The sequence below is a fragment of the Alligator mississippiensis genome, chromosome 3 (assembly GCF_030867095.1).
Source record: "Alligator mississippiensis isolate rAllMis1 chromosome 3, rAllMis1, whole genome shotgun sequence".
NCBI classification, from domain to species: Eukaryota; Metazoa; Chordata; order Crocodylia; family Alligatoridae; genus Alligator; species Alligator mississippiensis.
Genome location: NC_081826.1, coordinates 222,503,944 through 222,519,407, shown reverse-complemented (window position 1 = coordinate 222,519,407; position 15,464 = coordinate 222,503,944). Strand labels below are relative to the sequence as shown.

The following is a 15,464-nucleotide window of genomic DNA, read 5'->3' as shown; positions in this document are numbered from 1 at the left end:
CCAATGATGATAATCCTCCTCCTCCTCTTCCTCCTCCTCCTCCTCATCATCATAGAATCATAGAAAATGAGGGCTGGAAGGGACCTCCGGAGGTCATCTAGTCCAACCCCCATACTCAAAGGAGGTACCTTTCTCCAAGTTCAGTTGGGGTTTGAGGGAATCATCCTCCCAATGGAATGGGTTGGGTACCTGTGTATTATGGATGCTTGCCACATACTAAAATGCAGTAACTTGAACTTTACCTTTTGACTTCCCTCCAGGCACCTATGAACTTCTGTAGTGATGGTGAGAGAAACCCATGTTGCCATTACCAGTCTGATACTGAGAGAACTGCTAATATTGAGAGGGAAAAAAAGTGTACTTAGTCTCCCAAAAAAGGAACTCTCATAATACTTGCAGCAAACCAAAACCCCTTTGTCTGCTACTTTTGGTGGCAGTGGATTTGCTAATTGGGCCATGTGAAGGAATTCAGGCCAGGGGGTGGGGGTTTACTTTGCTTGGCTGGGTAGGGAGGAGCGGATGACTTACTAGAACACCTGCAGCCTTTCCATCAGGTCAGGTGATACCACTTCTTTCAACCCCAAGTACAGGAAAGCTGTTTAAAGGGGGAACTGCTCGCTCTCCTTTTCAATAGAATATCTATCACCTGCCTCCAATGGTGTGGGGATTTTTTTTCTGGAAGTCTGGTAATTTATAAATCAATTTACCTGTGTAAAGTAATCGGGTTAAAAGATAATAACCTGCTTTTAAAGAATAACGGCCATCCTTTCAAAATGTCATTTGAAATTTCTCCAACAGCAATTAAACTTAACTAAACCCTTCATCTAATAAGTAGAGTTATAGTGCAACTCCATGGCTTGCTTATAAACTGTTTTTCTAAACACGTCTATAAAGTAGGGTCTGTCCCTGTCGCTTCTCATTTTCTGCTGAAAGTCCTCACTTGACCTTTCTGAAGCTACACGTTGAATAAAACTTGAGTTATGTGTTTCACAGTGTCAGAAGTTGCCTGACTGCTATTTTTCATTGCTTTACTACCTCAAATTTGTAATAAAAATCTTGATATCAAACAGGGAGTTGGTTCCTAGATTGTGACTGGCCTTTTGTGACTTGAAAATGTTCAGTTGGCTTATTCTAATACAGGCAACCTCTGCTTAGCGCTGTTTCACGTAGCGCTATTGTGCTATAACTCTCATTTTATATTGATACTTGAGTCTCTCTTAGGGTTCAGCGAGTTTTGTTATAACACTCATGGTTGCCATCTTGGTTCATCAAAAACATTTTGTTTCGCTTAATGTTATTTTGCTTAATGCTCAGTTTTTCAGGAACCAAGTAAGAGTGCTAAGTGGGGGTTGCCTGTAGTTTGAAATATAAATGCCATGTATGCCTTGCATTTTTATTTATGAAAACTCTGTTTTAATGACGGTCTCATTCTTTGCTCTTCCTTGGAATATTTTTTGTATGGAAATAAAAGTTCCACTCAGCTTTTATGATGAACAGTGCCATAAAGTTCTCTAGGTCAGAAGGAGGTTGGAACTGTATGTGATGTAAAAAAACAATTTAGAAATGTGGTAATGACCTGGTAATTACATGTCATAACATAGATGCACAGTAGGATTTGATTTTCAAGTTTATCTCTTTGTGAACTTTAACATTCTTTGAATGTATCAGAGATGGAAAATCAGTTCTGTCACTTGCTTGTTGCATAATATTTAGCAGCAAATATGGGATTTTTCAATGATGCCTACTGTCTTTCCCGAGAAGAACTTGGTTTTGTAGCATTCTCGCATTTTGTTTTTCAGATGTTTTGTACTGGTTTGGAAGGCATCCATTACATGTACTGCTTACATTGCGTTTTGCATAATGACTTGTCCAGAAAGAGGCATAGGCCTTTTCCTTGTTGGATAAGTACAGTGTTGATAGCTTCTGTGAAATGTGGAGGATGGGGGTTGGGCCTGAAAGCCACAAAGAAAGATTTTCTTGCTTGTGACTTGCTTAGCTTTATGATAGGGAATTTCTTACACTTGCTCTTTTAGTTTTGATTTGGAGGAAGCAGAGAAAGATAACAAACCTTTTTCCCCAAGGATAGCCTGCTGTCCTTGAATTTATAAAAATGACCTGACAAAATAATGCAGGCCTTGTCTAATATTCTGTGATGAATCCCTATCCAAAGAGCAGTATACTTCTGGTTAATTCATCCCTCTAGAGGGAATGCAGACAACGGAAAATTACCCAATAATGACTAATTATCAGGTTTAATAATTGAATGGGGGGCAAGGAATTGGAACAACAGAGAACGAAAGCATAGTAGAGAATTACCTGATAGGTGAATTTTATCCACTGTTAACTGTATCTAGGGTTATAAAAATATGGTAAGTATATGTAAATCTATTGGTGTTCTTGTAAGTCTTGTTTGCAGTCATGATTTCTGAACATAGGTTTTTGGCTTGTCTGAGAAGCAATGTTTGATCAATTTAATAGGGACTAAATTAATATTGTCTCTTATTCATTATCCCTCTGCCTTAGTGGTAGTTTGTGTGACTACACAAACAAAACACAACTTTGCAGAAGGCTAGTCTTGCTTTCTCTTTTTTGATATAAAATGTTTGTTGGTTCTGACTGCATCATTCAAAAAAGTTACACCAACTGCATTGCTGAGTTAAAAAAAAAATTAATATTATAATTAGAAATGGGAGTTAAGTTTTATGTATCAGTTGTAACATTTTTCTTTGTTTTTTGAAGGGGGACAAGTAGTAATTATACGAATAATTACTTGATTTCAAAATTGGATAAGTATTCCAGTGTTAGAATAGGGAAAATGGGACAAATATTAGCTTGATGTAAAAAACCAAAAAAGAAATCTCCTTTAGGATTTTTCTTGGCCATGACAAAATTACATTTGGCATTTTTGGGTCATGCTGATGTTTGGAGTGCTTCGTCTTTTTTTTATTATAAAGCTGATTTCCTCTTGGAACTTAGGCCTTTAGCTCTTATTTAAATTTACTAGCAATTTAGATGCAGTATTTTTGAGGATATGATTTTAACATTTTTGCCTGGTTTTATAACTAAAACCGAAGAGGCATGGTGCTTCACTATCCTGAATTTTTATGAAAACTTTTACAAAAATATTAGCATTTTACTGGAGTGAAAAACTGATGCTGGTTAAATAATCTAAAAAGATAAGAGTTAATAGTGTTCTGTTTCATTCATATTGCAGCCATGTATCACAACTCCTCAGAATATAGGATGCCTTTCATCTGTATCATCTGTGCTGTTTATTTTACCCTTCTAAACCTGTGCAGGTTTACATACAGCAGTCTTGGATAACATACTGTCTTGGCTGGAAATGACTCTTCGCTGGAGGTCTTTAAAGAGCATTACAGTCTCTGGAGCCCTCCTTTAAATTTGTTCTAGGAGAAAATAAGTTTAAAACATGCATTCATATATGTTTATATTAATGGTTGTTCCTATATATAAAATAGGGCTGACAAACTATGAAAAAATGAATTGCAATTAATTGTGAGATTAAAAAAATAGTTGCAATTAACTGCAGTTTGATCACACAGTTAAAACAACAGTCAGTACCCAGGCCCAGCACCCAGCACGCCTCCACCCAATGGTATAAAGCCTATGTGCCCTGCCACCACCAGCAGTGCATAGCCCCAGGCCTGCCCCTGGCCTGCCCCATGCCTGCTCCGGACCGCACTGGCTGGAGCAGACCAGCCAGAACCCATGCAAACAGGCCTGACATGAGCCCACCCTGCGCCTACTTCAGACTCACTCTCCCATGCTAAGCAGCAGCGGCCTGTCAGAAGCTGCTGCTCTGCCCCAGGGGGAAAGTGGCCCCTCCCCTCTGCCACTGCCAGTCCCTTCTTGATGCAGCTGCCTGGAGCCCGCACCTGGACTGCCCTCCGGCGCCTTTGCATTGCCACCGCTGGGCGACTGGGAAGCAGCAGTGACTTGGAGCTACAAGGTAGCCCATGTGTGGGCTTTGGATGGCTGTAGCAAGAATGGCCTGGCAGCAGCAAGGGGGAGGGGCTGTTTTTCCCCTGTGCTGAGTAGCATCTTCTGCCTGGTCACTGCCACTGCTCATTGTGGGCAGACGAGTCCGGAGCAGGCATGGGGTGGGCCACAGTTGGGAATGTGTGTGTGGGTTCCAGCTGGTCTGATGCTGGTCTGCTCCGCTATGCCATGTCTGGAGTGGGTGCAGGGTAGGCCGGGGTTGGGGCTCTGCACGAGTCCTCACCAGTACTGTGGGGCTGGGGCTAGCAGTGGAGCAGTGTGTGAAATTTAATGCCTGTTAATAAAATGTGTGTTAGTTTGCCTTTGTATTAATTGCATACAGAAACTGCAATTAACTGATAGCGCTAATATAAAATAGCATGACTTGGAATTCCATGAATGAAACGGCCCTTTTTGCAGCCTTTTATGTTGCTGTTAGTATTGGATTGTGCTAACTTGCTTGATTTTGCATGTTTGTTATTTTTGTCGTTCACTGGTTATGGTGAGTGTCTTGTTCTCTTGTTTGCAGAGATTGATCCACAATATAACAGTGATATAAAAAAAGGTACATGGCTGAGTGCAGTCTTTCATCTCACTGTGTTACTAACTGGGTGTTTTTTTTCCCAAGTGGTACTTTAAATTTGCATGTGGAAGGATTCTTTGTACCAAATGTGTGAAGGTTATACATACACATCTAAACATTTTTTTTTTCCATCATTCAATATCTTAACCCAAAAAATCACTTGAAGGGATTTTTCCCCTAGTTCTGTCAATTTTTTAAATAGTCTACAAGCGTGAGAAGTTACCTAATTTTTTTATTTTCCATTTTTGCTAACAACTTAGAAGTGTAGGAATAAGCTCAAGAGGAAAACAAATGAATTTACAAAGGAGAAATGATGGTAGAATAAATTATTTATATTTACAACTAGCTTTCTAATTAATATTTCTTTACATTATTTTGTGTTTAGATTGCAGCTTCTTATGGAAACGTTATTTGTATCTTTGAACCAGTTACCCTTCTAAAACAGAAGAACAATCACCATACTGTAAGTGAACAGTCTAAGACTGGATGCCTTTGAAATTTAGAATAATTTCTGTGATTTCACTTTTATTTGGGTGTGACCTTTTTCATTCAAGGCAGCAACCAGATTAAAATAAAGATGGCTAGCTGGGTTAGTTTTAAATCAAGAAAAAGATTGGGCAGGATGACACCCTTCATAGACAACAGTGAACTTCCTCAAATGCTATGACTTCTTGACACTTGAAAAAGAATGTAGTGTGTTCCAAAACTTGTTTAAATCTAGCCTAATGATGCAGATGTTCCAATAAAAGCTATCTCACGCAAAAATCCATGCCCTTCAGACTTTTAAAAAAATTAGCTAAATTCCATGTTGAGTTTTTGATTCTCTTCCCTCCAGGTATTTCATTTGCTAACAGTTGCATTAGTTAACAAGAGTATCACAATGTTAAATGCTTCATATGTCCTAGATTCTGCATCTCATTTTGTTCTTAACCATTTCACAGATCCAACGCTAAGCTTGCAGATTGGTATATTATTTGTTTGGAGTGAGGGTGAATTGGCTTTTTAAATTTGGACTGCAAAACCCTGGCTGATGAAAGTTTTTTGGCTCTTAATTTTATTTCGCAATAATTAACTCTAGATTTGGAAAATGTGGATACTAAGTAAGAGAAAACTAACCACCCTGTCCCAAAGGTTGAAGGTGGACTACATACTGGGCAAATGTTTCTTGGGTTTGTTTTTTTTTTATTCTTAGGTAGGTTCCAGTGAAGTGGAAAGCATGCACCATGATCTGGATATTACCCAGAGCTCTGTAAAATGCTTGTAATTTTTTTATTTATTTATTTTTGGTGGGGAAGTACTATTTGTGAATTTGTTCTAAAGCCTACTAATTTTAGGTGCATCTAGTGTTAGTATTGGCAATAGTTGTAGTAGTGTATCATTGGCTTGCTATTTCTTTTACTTTCAAATCAGTTGCACTTTTTACAAGATAAAATAACATTGTTTTATCAATTGCATGTAGTTCTATGTCTCTGAATTCAGTTAATTCATACATTAACTTAAAATGAGATCACTGTTGTGCTTTGTATGAGCTTGTCTTATCATTTTCTAGTTTTTCTTTTAAAAGATTTTGGTAACTAGACATACATTAGAACTTAATGCCTAATACCTAGTAAGACTTCCTGTTGAGTTCAGGATATTAACTGGGAAAAGCCATTAACAGACCAGGAAGAATGTCACTTAAACTAATATATACCACTTTAATTTTAGGGGTTACATTATCAGTGGCAGAAGACTGCTCAAATTTTACTGGAATCTATTGCACATAACTTAACATGGGATCCTACAGGTAAGCATGGAATTAACTGGAACTTGTCTATTGCAAATTTAGGTTTTCTTATGTTAACCTTTTTGCTCTTTGGAAGGATCAAAATTTCCTTTTGGTCCAAGAAGTTAAAAGGTAAGGCCTGGGAAAGTCAGAGTAGAGTAAAATGCACCTTTTTAAAACTTATCATGCGATGCTTAAAATATATCTTCTTGAAAGTATGTGTTAAGAAAACACTGTCTGTCTCTATTTCACTTGTTACATCTTGAGTAATGGAATATATTATCCAGTGCTGGCCATTTCAAAGAATTGTGGGGCTCTTTAGATAGCAGTATAAAGACAGAAGAGAGGACACTTCACTTTGGCCCCTTTGTATTGTAGTAGCATATTCTTTTTTTGAAATATTACAGTAGCGCACAGATGTCTGTGCGAACGAGTAGACTGCTTTGGAGACATGATAGAATTTAATTGTGATGGTAAATATTTGAATTATGGATGTGCAAATTAAATATGAAATACAATTTAGTGTGTTAAATAAGTACTCATTTTCTAGCATTGCTAATCCAACCTGTCAAATGGTTGCTATCTAGGCCACTAGGCCATCTTGCAAGGTTGTGCCCATTACATAAGGTTTGGTTTGTGGTAAATGGCATACTGGAATTCTGTAATGCATTTGGCAGTTTGTTAATGCAAAAGCTGAATGTTAGTGATATAACCAACTGACTTTCAGTATAAAAAGCTGCATTTCATAGCTTTCTTTATACTTCTACTTTTATAACATAAAAATTTTCATTAGGCACTCGTCTCTTGACTGGTTCCAGCTCTCTGCAGCTCTGGTCCAATGTTCATTTGGAAGATGGAAATGCTGAAAAAACAGATGCTGGCTCAGGGGAATGGAGGTGTATCTGGCAATGCAAGTAAGAAGCAATTAAAACTAGAGTGGGAAGCGAAACTTGGTTTCTGTTAGTGGTAATCAAAAAGAAGGGAGTCACACCCTGCTTTTATACTCCTGGGCTAAGAGAGATTTCTCAGATCTGCTTTTAATCTTTTTAATTTCTTTGAATTACACATTTTATTTCTGTTAGATTAGCATGGTGCTTCTAAAGGTCACATTACAAGGTAATTTTGGGCAGCTCCTGAAGGCCTTAACTCCTGAATTTGTCTGCACATTAACACCTGAAACTAGTTTTAAGCACTTATTATGTGACTCAAAGTTATGCCACTCTAGGGTAAGATTATCTTGGAGCTGTGTTACCCTCTGGTGCTACTGGCATTGGGCTGGGCTCAGCCTGGAGAAGAGCAGCAACCCTGCTGTGGCAGTGGTGACTAGACACGCAGCTTAACTGTTCCCTGCCTTATTCTCTGAGACAGACTGCTTGGCAGCCACAAGTAAGTGGGGGTGGACTCCAGAAGCAGAGAGGAAGCCCGGACTTGGAGGCAGGGGATTCTTACTTTTCAGTTCTCCAGGTCCTTGCTAGCCTGCAGTGTGACTACTTTAAACTCAAGCTAGCACTAACACCAATCAACATTTGTACGGCTCACAATGTAAGGTGTAACAAGGCCCTAAGAATCTTATACTATTGGAGCAGGTCAGGACTTCTGTTTTGCATGTTGAAATAACAGGGGCCAAAAAACCCAATTATATCAGATACCTGAAACCTACTGTAACAAAGCATTAAAATAATTTGGGAGAAGTAGGAAGAAGTAGTACATTGCAGCAGAAGTAGGACCTAGTGGTCATGACCATAAAGACTAGAAAAATAGGAACTATTTAAAAAAGCTGGACATGTACAAGTCCATGGTGCCAGATGGGATACACCATAGGGTACTGCGAGAGTTGGATGATTGGAAAAGGGCAAACATAGTGCCCATATTTAAGAAAGGGAAAAAGGAGGATCTAGGAAACTGCAGACCAGTCAGCCTCACCTCAGTCCCAGGAAAAATCATGGAATAGATGATCAAGGAATATATCTCAAAGCACTTGAAGGAGAAGGAGGTAATAAGGAACAGTCAGCATGGATTCACCAATGACAAGTTATGCCTGACTAACCTAATTGCCTTCTATGATGAGATGACTGGCTCTGTGCATGTGGGGAGATGGGTGGATGGTGGTATACCTTGATTTTAGCAAGGCTTTTGATACAATCTCGCATAACATTCTCGCAGGCAAGCTAAAGAAATACTGGCTGGATGAATGGACTGTAGGTTGAATAGAAAACTGGCTGGAGCATCGGACTCAGAGAGTAGTAATCACTGGTTCAATGTCTAGTTGGCAGCCAGTATCTAGTGGAGTGCCCCAGGGGCTTTTCCTGGAGCTGTTTTTGTTCCATATCTTTATCAACGACTTGGAAGGTGGTATAGAATGTACACAGCAAGTTTGTAGATGACACCAAGTGAGGGGGGGAGGGGGGAGAGTACTAGATACACTGGAGGATAGAGCTAGGATTCAGAGTGATCCAGACAAATTGGAGGACTTGGGCAAAAGGAATCTCACGAGGTTCAGCCAGGACAAGTGCAGAGTCTTGCACTTTGGACAGAGCAATCCCATGCTCCAGTACAAGCTGGGGGCTGACTGGCTGGGCAGCAGCTCTGCAGAAAAGAATGTGTTACAGTGAACAATAACCTGAATGTGAGCCATCAGTATGCCATTGTTGCCAAGAAGGTAATGGCATGCTGGGCTGCATTGGAGGAGTGTTGCCAGCAGGTCAATGGAAGTGATTCTTCCACTCTATTCAGCCACTGGTGAGACCACATCTGGAGTACTAAGTCCAGTTTTGGGCCCCCCACTACAGAAAGAACATGGACAAATTGAAGCGAGTCCAGCGGAGGGCAATGAAAATGGTGAGGGGGCTGGGGGACTTCTAAGGATACCTAGTTTAGTCTAGGCGGGCCATGATCCACAAAAGACGATGACGACGCAACGAAAAAGTATTTGCACACGCGCGCTCACAACCCAAAGGGTAGTAGGGCCCACAACTACATGTTAAAGAAGGTCTGAAGAGCATCCCAGGGACTTTGGGGCTGGGCAGAGGAGCAGGGCAGGAACAGGAGGGCGCAGGAGGTCCTGGGGCTGGGGGAGCTCACCTGGTGCAGGTGCCGGAGCAGCTCAGTGGCCTCGTGCTGGCGGCCCTGCTGGACGAGCAGCAGCAGGTCCAGCACCAGCCCCACATGGCGGCGGTAGGGGGGCGCTGCCCTGGCCCCGCCATCCCGGCCCGCCGCCTTCCTGCGGGGCTGCCGCCACCCTTGCTCTGCCTGGCGCCTCAGTGGACTCCAAGATGAACATGAGTCGTCAGTGTGACGAAGCCATCAGAAAAGCTAATGGCACTTTAGCGTGCATCAGCAGATGCATGACGAATAGATCCAAAGACGTGATATTTGCCCTCTATTGGGCGCTGGTCAGACCGCAGTTGGAGTACTGCGTGCAATTCTGGGCGCTGCACTTCAAGAGGGATGCGGATAACCTGGAGAGGGTCCAGAGAAGGGCCACTCATATGGTTAAGGGCTTGCAGGCCAAGCCCTACGAGGAGAGACTAGAGAACCTGGACCTTTTCAGCCTCCGCAAGAGAAGATTGAGAGGAGACCTTGTGGCTGCCTATAAGTTCATCACGGGGGCACAGAAGGGAATTGGTGAGGTTTTATTCACCAAGGCGCCCCTGGGGGTTACAAGAAATAATGGCCACAAGCTAACAGAGAGCAGATTTAGACTGGACATTAGGAAGAACTTCTTCACAGTTCGAGTGGCCAAGGTCTGGAACGGGCTCCCAAGGGAGGTGGTGCTCTCCCCTACCCTGGGGGTCTTCAAGAGGAGGTTAGCTAGGCATCTAGCTGGGGTCATCTAGACCCAGCACTCTTTCCTGCTTATGCAGGGGGTCGGACTCGATGATCTATTGAGGTCCCTTCCGACCCTAACATCTATGAATCTATGAACTGGGCTTATTTAGTCTAGAGAAGAGGAGGCTGAGAGGCAATTTAATAGCAACCTTCAACTACCTGAAGCAGGGTTTGGAAGAGGATAGAGTTAGACTGTTCACAGTAGTGGCAGATGACAGAACAAGGAGCAATGGTCTCAAGTTGCAGCAAGGGAAGTCTAGGTTAGATATTAGGAAGAATTTTCTCACTAGGAGGGTAGTAAAACACTGGAACAGGTTACCCAGAGAGGCGGTTGAATCTCCATCTTTAGAATTTAAGACCCAGCTAGTTAAAGCTTTGGCTGGGATGATCTAGTTGGGGCTGGTCCTGCTTTGAGCAGGAGGTTGGACTAGATGACCTCCTGAAGTCCCTTCTAGCCCTAATTTTCTATGATTCTATTAGCTGGCATATTCTTATTTTGAAACTGACTTCTTGTAATTAAAGGAAGAGATTAAGTCCACTTTGTCTCCCCATCCTGGTCACTTTATAAATAAAATTGTTATATAATTGTCCATATGGATTCCCTTCCTTTTGCATGCGTCATGGGTGACTGGTGCCTCCCAAGTCTGGGGGGTAGGGGGGCACCAGATTGCTGATTGGGGGGTGGGGGGGAGGGTGCGGAATCCCCCCGCAGCCAATCACCAAGCCCAGAACCACCAGCGGCGAAATCAGAAGTCCACTTCCACTGGCACTTTCAGTTTCACGGCTGGCGCTTCCAGGGGGCACAGCCAATTTCAGGGGTGCATGTGCTGAGTCGCCAATGGCACGTGTACAGCAGATTGGGTTCTTTTAGTTATCATTATCTGTTGACGGGCGAGTCATGGCCCCAAACGTCTTTACAGTCTCCCATACAAGGATTTAAAAGGCCCTACTGTTCTCAGTTTCTTCTTAGCAAATGTGACAGGGAGAGAACATCTGCATTGTCTGCTTGTTTTGCTGAACAGCAAACTTTAGCATTAGTGTAATTTAATTTTATTAAGTTAACCTTTTAGGGTATTGGCATTAAAAAACCCTGGAAAGTCCTACATTTAATACTCTGTCATTGTTGACTCTCTCTCCTTTGGGAGAAGGGGACAGCATTTGATACTCCATTTCTTTTCTAAGCAAATTCATTGTTAGCAGCATACCACAGTTGTTCATCATAGTATATCTTTATGCCAAAAGAGAGAGGTCTTAGAAGTTGGCTTACTACTCTCAGTTCCTCTAATTTAATACCTGGCAATATAGACTGGCCTACCCAGGTCAGCTTGTACAACCTCGGATTTGGAAAGACAGGAGGATGAAAGTGTTGAAAAGCATTATAGCCATGAATACAGCAAATTGTCTACATTTTTTTTTTATCTCCCCTAATGAGGCAGCAAGTCCCCAAGCATCCTCTTCTTTTAACTTCACATTGTTTTAAGACCTACATGTATATATATGAAGTGTCAAGTGAATATTTACCAGTCAAAACACCATCTATTGTTCCTTACCCCTAATCCCTACCCCATTTATGAAACCTTTGTCTGAGCCTCTAAACTGGATTTTCTCAAACCTTTTCTTATTGCATTCCTCCTTCCAGATTTACCAGCTGCTCTCATACCCCTACCAGCATGTTTTATATTTTAACTCCTTAAATGCCAATTATTATAATAATGAAAATTAAATCCACCTGCGGTCCCCCCAGAGATGTCTTGTGTACCCCCAGTATAAACATACCATAGTTTGGGAACCCCTGCTCTAAACGCATGTTTGCTACTTTACTTGGTTTTAAAAATGCCATTTTTTATGGCTACTTTGTCTAGAAGAGCAAGTGAACTGCAACCTTTGTCTGATCTGTTCCTTGTTTTTCAAAGACAGTTCTTTGCCCACCCTAAGTAGCCAAGATAGCGATTTGATTTCCCTCCCATGGTATGGACAAACACACTTTTTTTTATCTGCGTTAAAGCAGGAGGGAATGCTGCTGCTCTGGTGTTCATCAGCTGTTACAAACTAAGTTTCTGTGTAGTTACATAGTGATATAAGTTATCTACATCTTCCAAACTTTGACCTGAATAAAATAGGGTTAAAGTTGGAGCAGTTTTGCTACACATATCACTATAGCTGTGTAACTGCCTACCATGGTGCCGTTAGAGCAGTGCTTCCCGAACTTTTCTTCGGCATGACCCCATTTCTTCAGCATGGCCCCTCACTCTCAACCCACAGCCCCACATTCCTGCAACCCCAGCTGCTGATGGTGTGACCCCATTTGGGGTTGCGACCCACAGTTCAAGATCCACTGTCTTAGAGGTTATAGATGGGTGCAATTGTATTGATTTATAACAATCAATAACTGGTGAAACCATCTAAGGAGCATGACAGGTTTCCAAGGATCAGTAAGATTCATTCTTTCATACTCCATGTCAATAGTTGTTTTCCTTTACTGATTCGCATCTAGTTGCTGTTTTTTGTCAGCAGCTTTTTCAAACTAAGGCTTTTAAGTCCTTGAGTAAATTATTTATAAAAAAATGGATTAAAAAGGGGTCCAAAGGTTTATAATCTTTCAAACTCTTCTGTCTGAACAGAAATAGAAGTTTTTCAAGTTCTTATTATCTCCCTAGGCCTATTGATTGCTTTGCTCCCTGTAATTTGCATGCAGATTTTGCATTCACCTTTGCCTATAACTGGCAGAAACTCTTCTTACTGTATTTTCTCATCTAATACACACTGCAGTTTCCAGCGGCTGTCTTTGTGACAAGGTGCATGTTGTATTTGGGCAAATATAGTATTTAGAACTTTAAGTAGCCCCATCTGTTCCTTTCATGCATTTCTAAAGGGAACTTGTTGTTTAGGAATAAAAGGCAGGAAGTATAGGAAATTGCCTCTTACTCTGTATCAGATGAGTTGGAGGATGATGCGAGTTGAACTTGAAATGTCTCTGAGATCAGGAAAGAATATTTCTGTGTGAAGCATTTGACAGTTGCATCATCTTGTTTTTTGCAGGTATCTGCTGTCTCTTTCAATCCATCTTTTACATCCTTGCTAACGAGAGTTTGCCTTCCCTTATTTTTGTTATTGCTTGAGTCATATGTTTCATACACTGCAGTTGGTTTCTAAGTCTAAAAATGTAGAAAGTTTTCTTGCAACTAAAAAGAAAAATAACTATATATGTAGTTAATGTTTAGGAAAAAATATTTTAAATTTTAAACTTTATTTTTGATTGTTAAGCAGTTGTGTGACCTTTAATATGTTTACATTTATTTTTTATAGAACCGCTTCCCAAGTTTGTTTAATGAAATTTTCACCAGACGGAGAATTCTTTGCTACTGCAGGAAAGGTAACAAGCTTGGGTGGGGGGGAGGGGGGTGTGTGTGTGTGTGTGTGCGTGCAGTCTGGCTTAAAAAAATGTCCTGCCTTTTCCTAATGCAAAATGTCAAAAACCTCCTATCCTGTTAAGTGACTGTTTTGAGGACTTGGAAAGATTTTTCAGCAGAATACTAGCCTAAAATATCCATTACCAGCAGATTATGGTTGAGCACCAAAAATAGTGCATTATGAAGTGAAGAGTTTGTACCACAGCAGTAGGCCTATATGAGTGCTTTCTTATTATGAAAATGAAAGCATTTTAAAGCTATGAAGTGCTAGATCTAAAGAAGACCACGTATCTTTGAAGAGAAACTGCTATCTGTCAGGGTAACAACAGAACCACATTTTAGGCAATTAATTTTCTCTTTATTTCAGTGCAAGAAAGATATTTAAGTTCAGATTGGCTAAAACTTTGTAGGAGTGTGCTAAGCAGGTATCCACTATTCAGTATTACTTTAAACTAACATGAAAGCTTGCCTAGATTGTCAGTCCTTTTGGGTAGATGCTTATGTAGTTGTGTGGCAACTTAGATCAGTTCTTTTGTAGCTGAGCCATTTTCATTATTGAGTTTGCAGAACTGATTTGTATGTGAAGCATTTTTGGAGTATGACATGGCATGGTAAGGTGGTTGTAGTCTATCCTTCCTGTTCCCAACTGTGCCAGCCACAACGCTTCTTCCTGCTAAACCTTCTCACTAAGGTCTTACAAGAGATTATAACCTTCAGAAGCAGGGGAGGTATGATCTGGTGGAGTGAGCGGAGAATCAGGGGAAGGAACTCAGGGTGGTGTGGTAGGAGGAGTGGAGAACAGTACTAAAAATCCAGGTCTCGGCCTACAGAGCTTACAGCCATTGTTTTAGGAAGGAATTCATTCAGGTGACTAGCACTATTTTTGTTTAGAGAGAGAGATAAAATCTGACAATCTTTTGGTAAATCTTTAGCTGACTTGAAAGCAGACTTTTTATAAATGCATGATGACTGTGAGAGATCAGTGTACAATGAGATGTTCAAAATTCAAGAAACGAAGAGGAAGAATTGCAATTAAAGCAACATGAACAAAGTTTAAGTATGGGGGATTTGGCCATATGTTACTAGGTCAATTAGGCAAACAATTTTTTATTTTTTTCCCTTTATCTCTGGTGAAGGTGCCAGATTAAATGATAAAGCAGCAAAGAATGTGCTAGTCAACAAAAATGTTGTATAATACTAGACATGCCCAATGTTGTACAATACTAGACATAATGTATATGTTTCAGTAGCATTTGAATCCTTAATAATTTTTTCATGATAACGTAGAGATGGTATGTGAAAGTTGGCTTAGTTTGTTTAGATCAGTCCATAATGTGGGTGTTTCAACATGCTGCTTAACAGTCTATTTTGGGCTTACTTCTGAGAAACTTTTTATTCATTGCCTTTTGTTTTATATTCCTGGCATTCAAAATTATTGCCCTTTCAGGGTTTGTTGTTTTTGTGAAGTAGGCTGATGCATTTCAGCATATGAATGGAGGCATTCTTGGCTCTAGATTTCTAATAGTTCTTCAAGACTGATCATTATGGCAGGGAAGAATTTTTTTTCTTTTATTGGTCATAACATAGTCTTTGAGGTTTTTTTTTATGAATATATCCTATCTTTTGTTTCAGCACATCCTAAATTACTTTGAAAACCAGTAATCCTGTAGGGAGAAGTAATGTCACGTTGGTGCCAATGTCTTGATATGGTCATAATGAAATCACCTGTTAGTTTCTGCTTGAGCAGATTTTTCCTTTGGGATGTTCCCATGATGAATAGGTCCAGTAAGATGGCCACGTACAGGTGGGGAGAGGGTCGTTTGACTAAGCTGTGATGTAGCTCTTGAGACAGGCCTGCAACTAGGCTAATGTGTATTGC

The 15,464-nt window shown here is 40.6% G+C and overlaps 1 protein-coding gene across 2 annotated transcripts in view; it reads left to right on the top strand.

Moving 5' to 3' along the window:
- The window catches only part of DMXL1 (Dmx like 1), a 140,774-nt gene that overhangs the window by 28,063 nt on the left and 97,247 nt on the right, over positions 1 to 15,464 (top strand). For both annotated transcript variants that reach the window (XM_059724916.1, XM_019478071.2), the window contains exons 3-6: positions 4,968 to 5,045; positions 6,290 to 6,368; positions 7,141 to 7,261; positions 13,482 to 13,548. In XM_059724916.1, the coding sequence (XP_059580899.1) occupies positions 4,968 to 5,045; positions 6,290 to 6,368; positions 7,141 to 7,261; positions 13,482 to 13,548 (345 nt within the window). The remainder of the gene's footprint in view (positions 1 to 4,967; positions 5,046 to 6,289; positions 6,369 to 7,140; positions 7,262 to 13,481; positions 13,549 to 15,464) is intronic.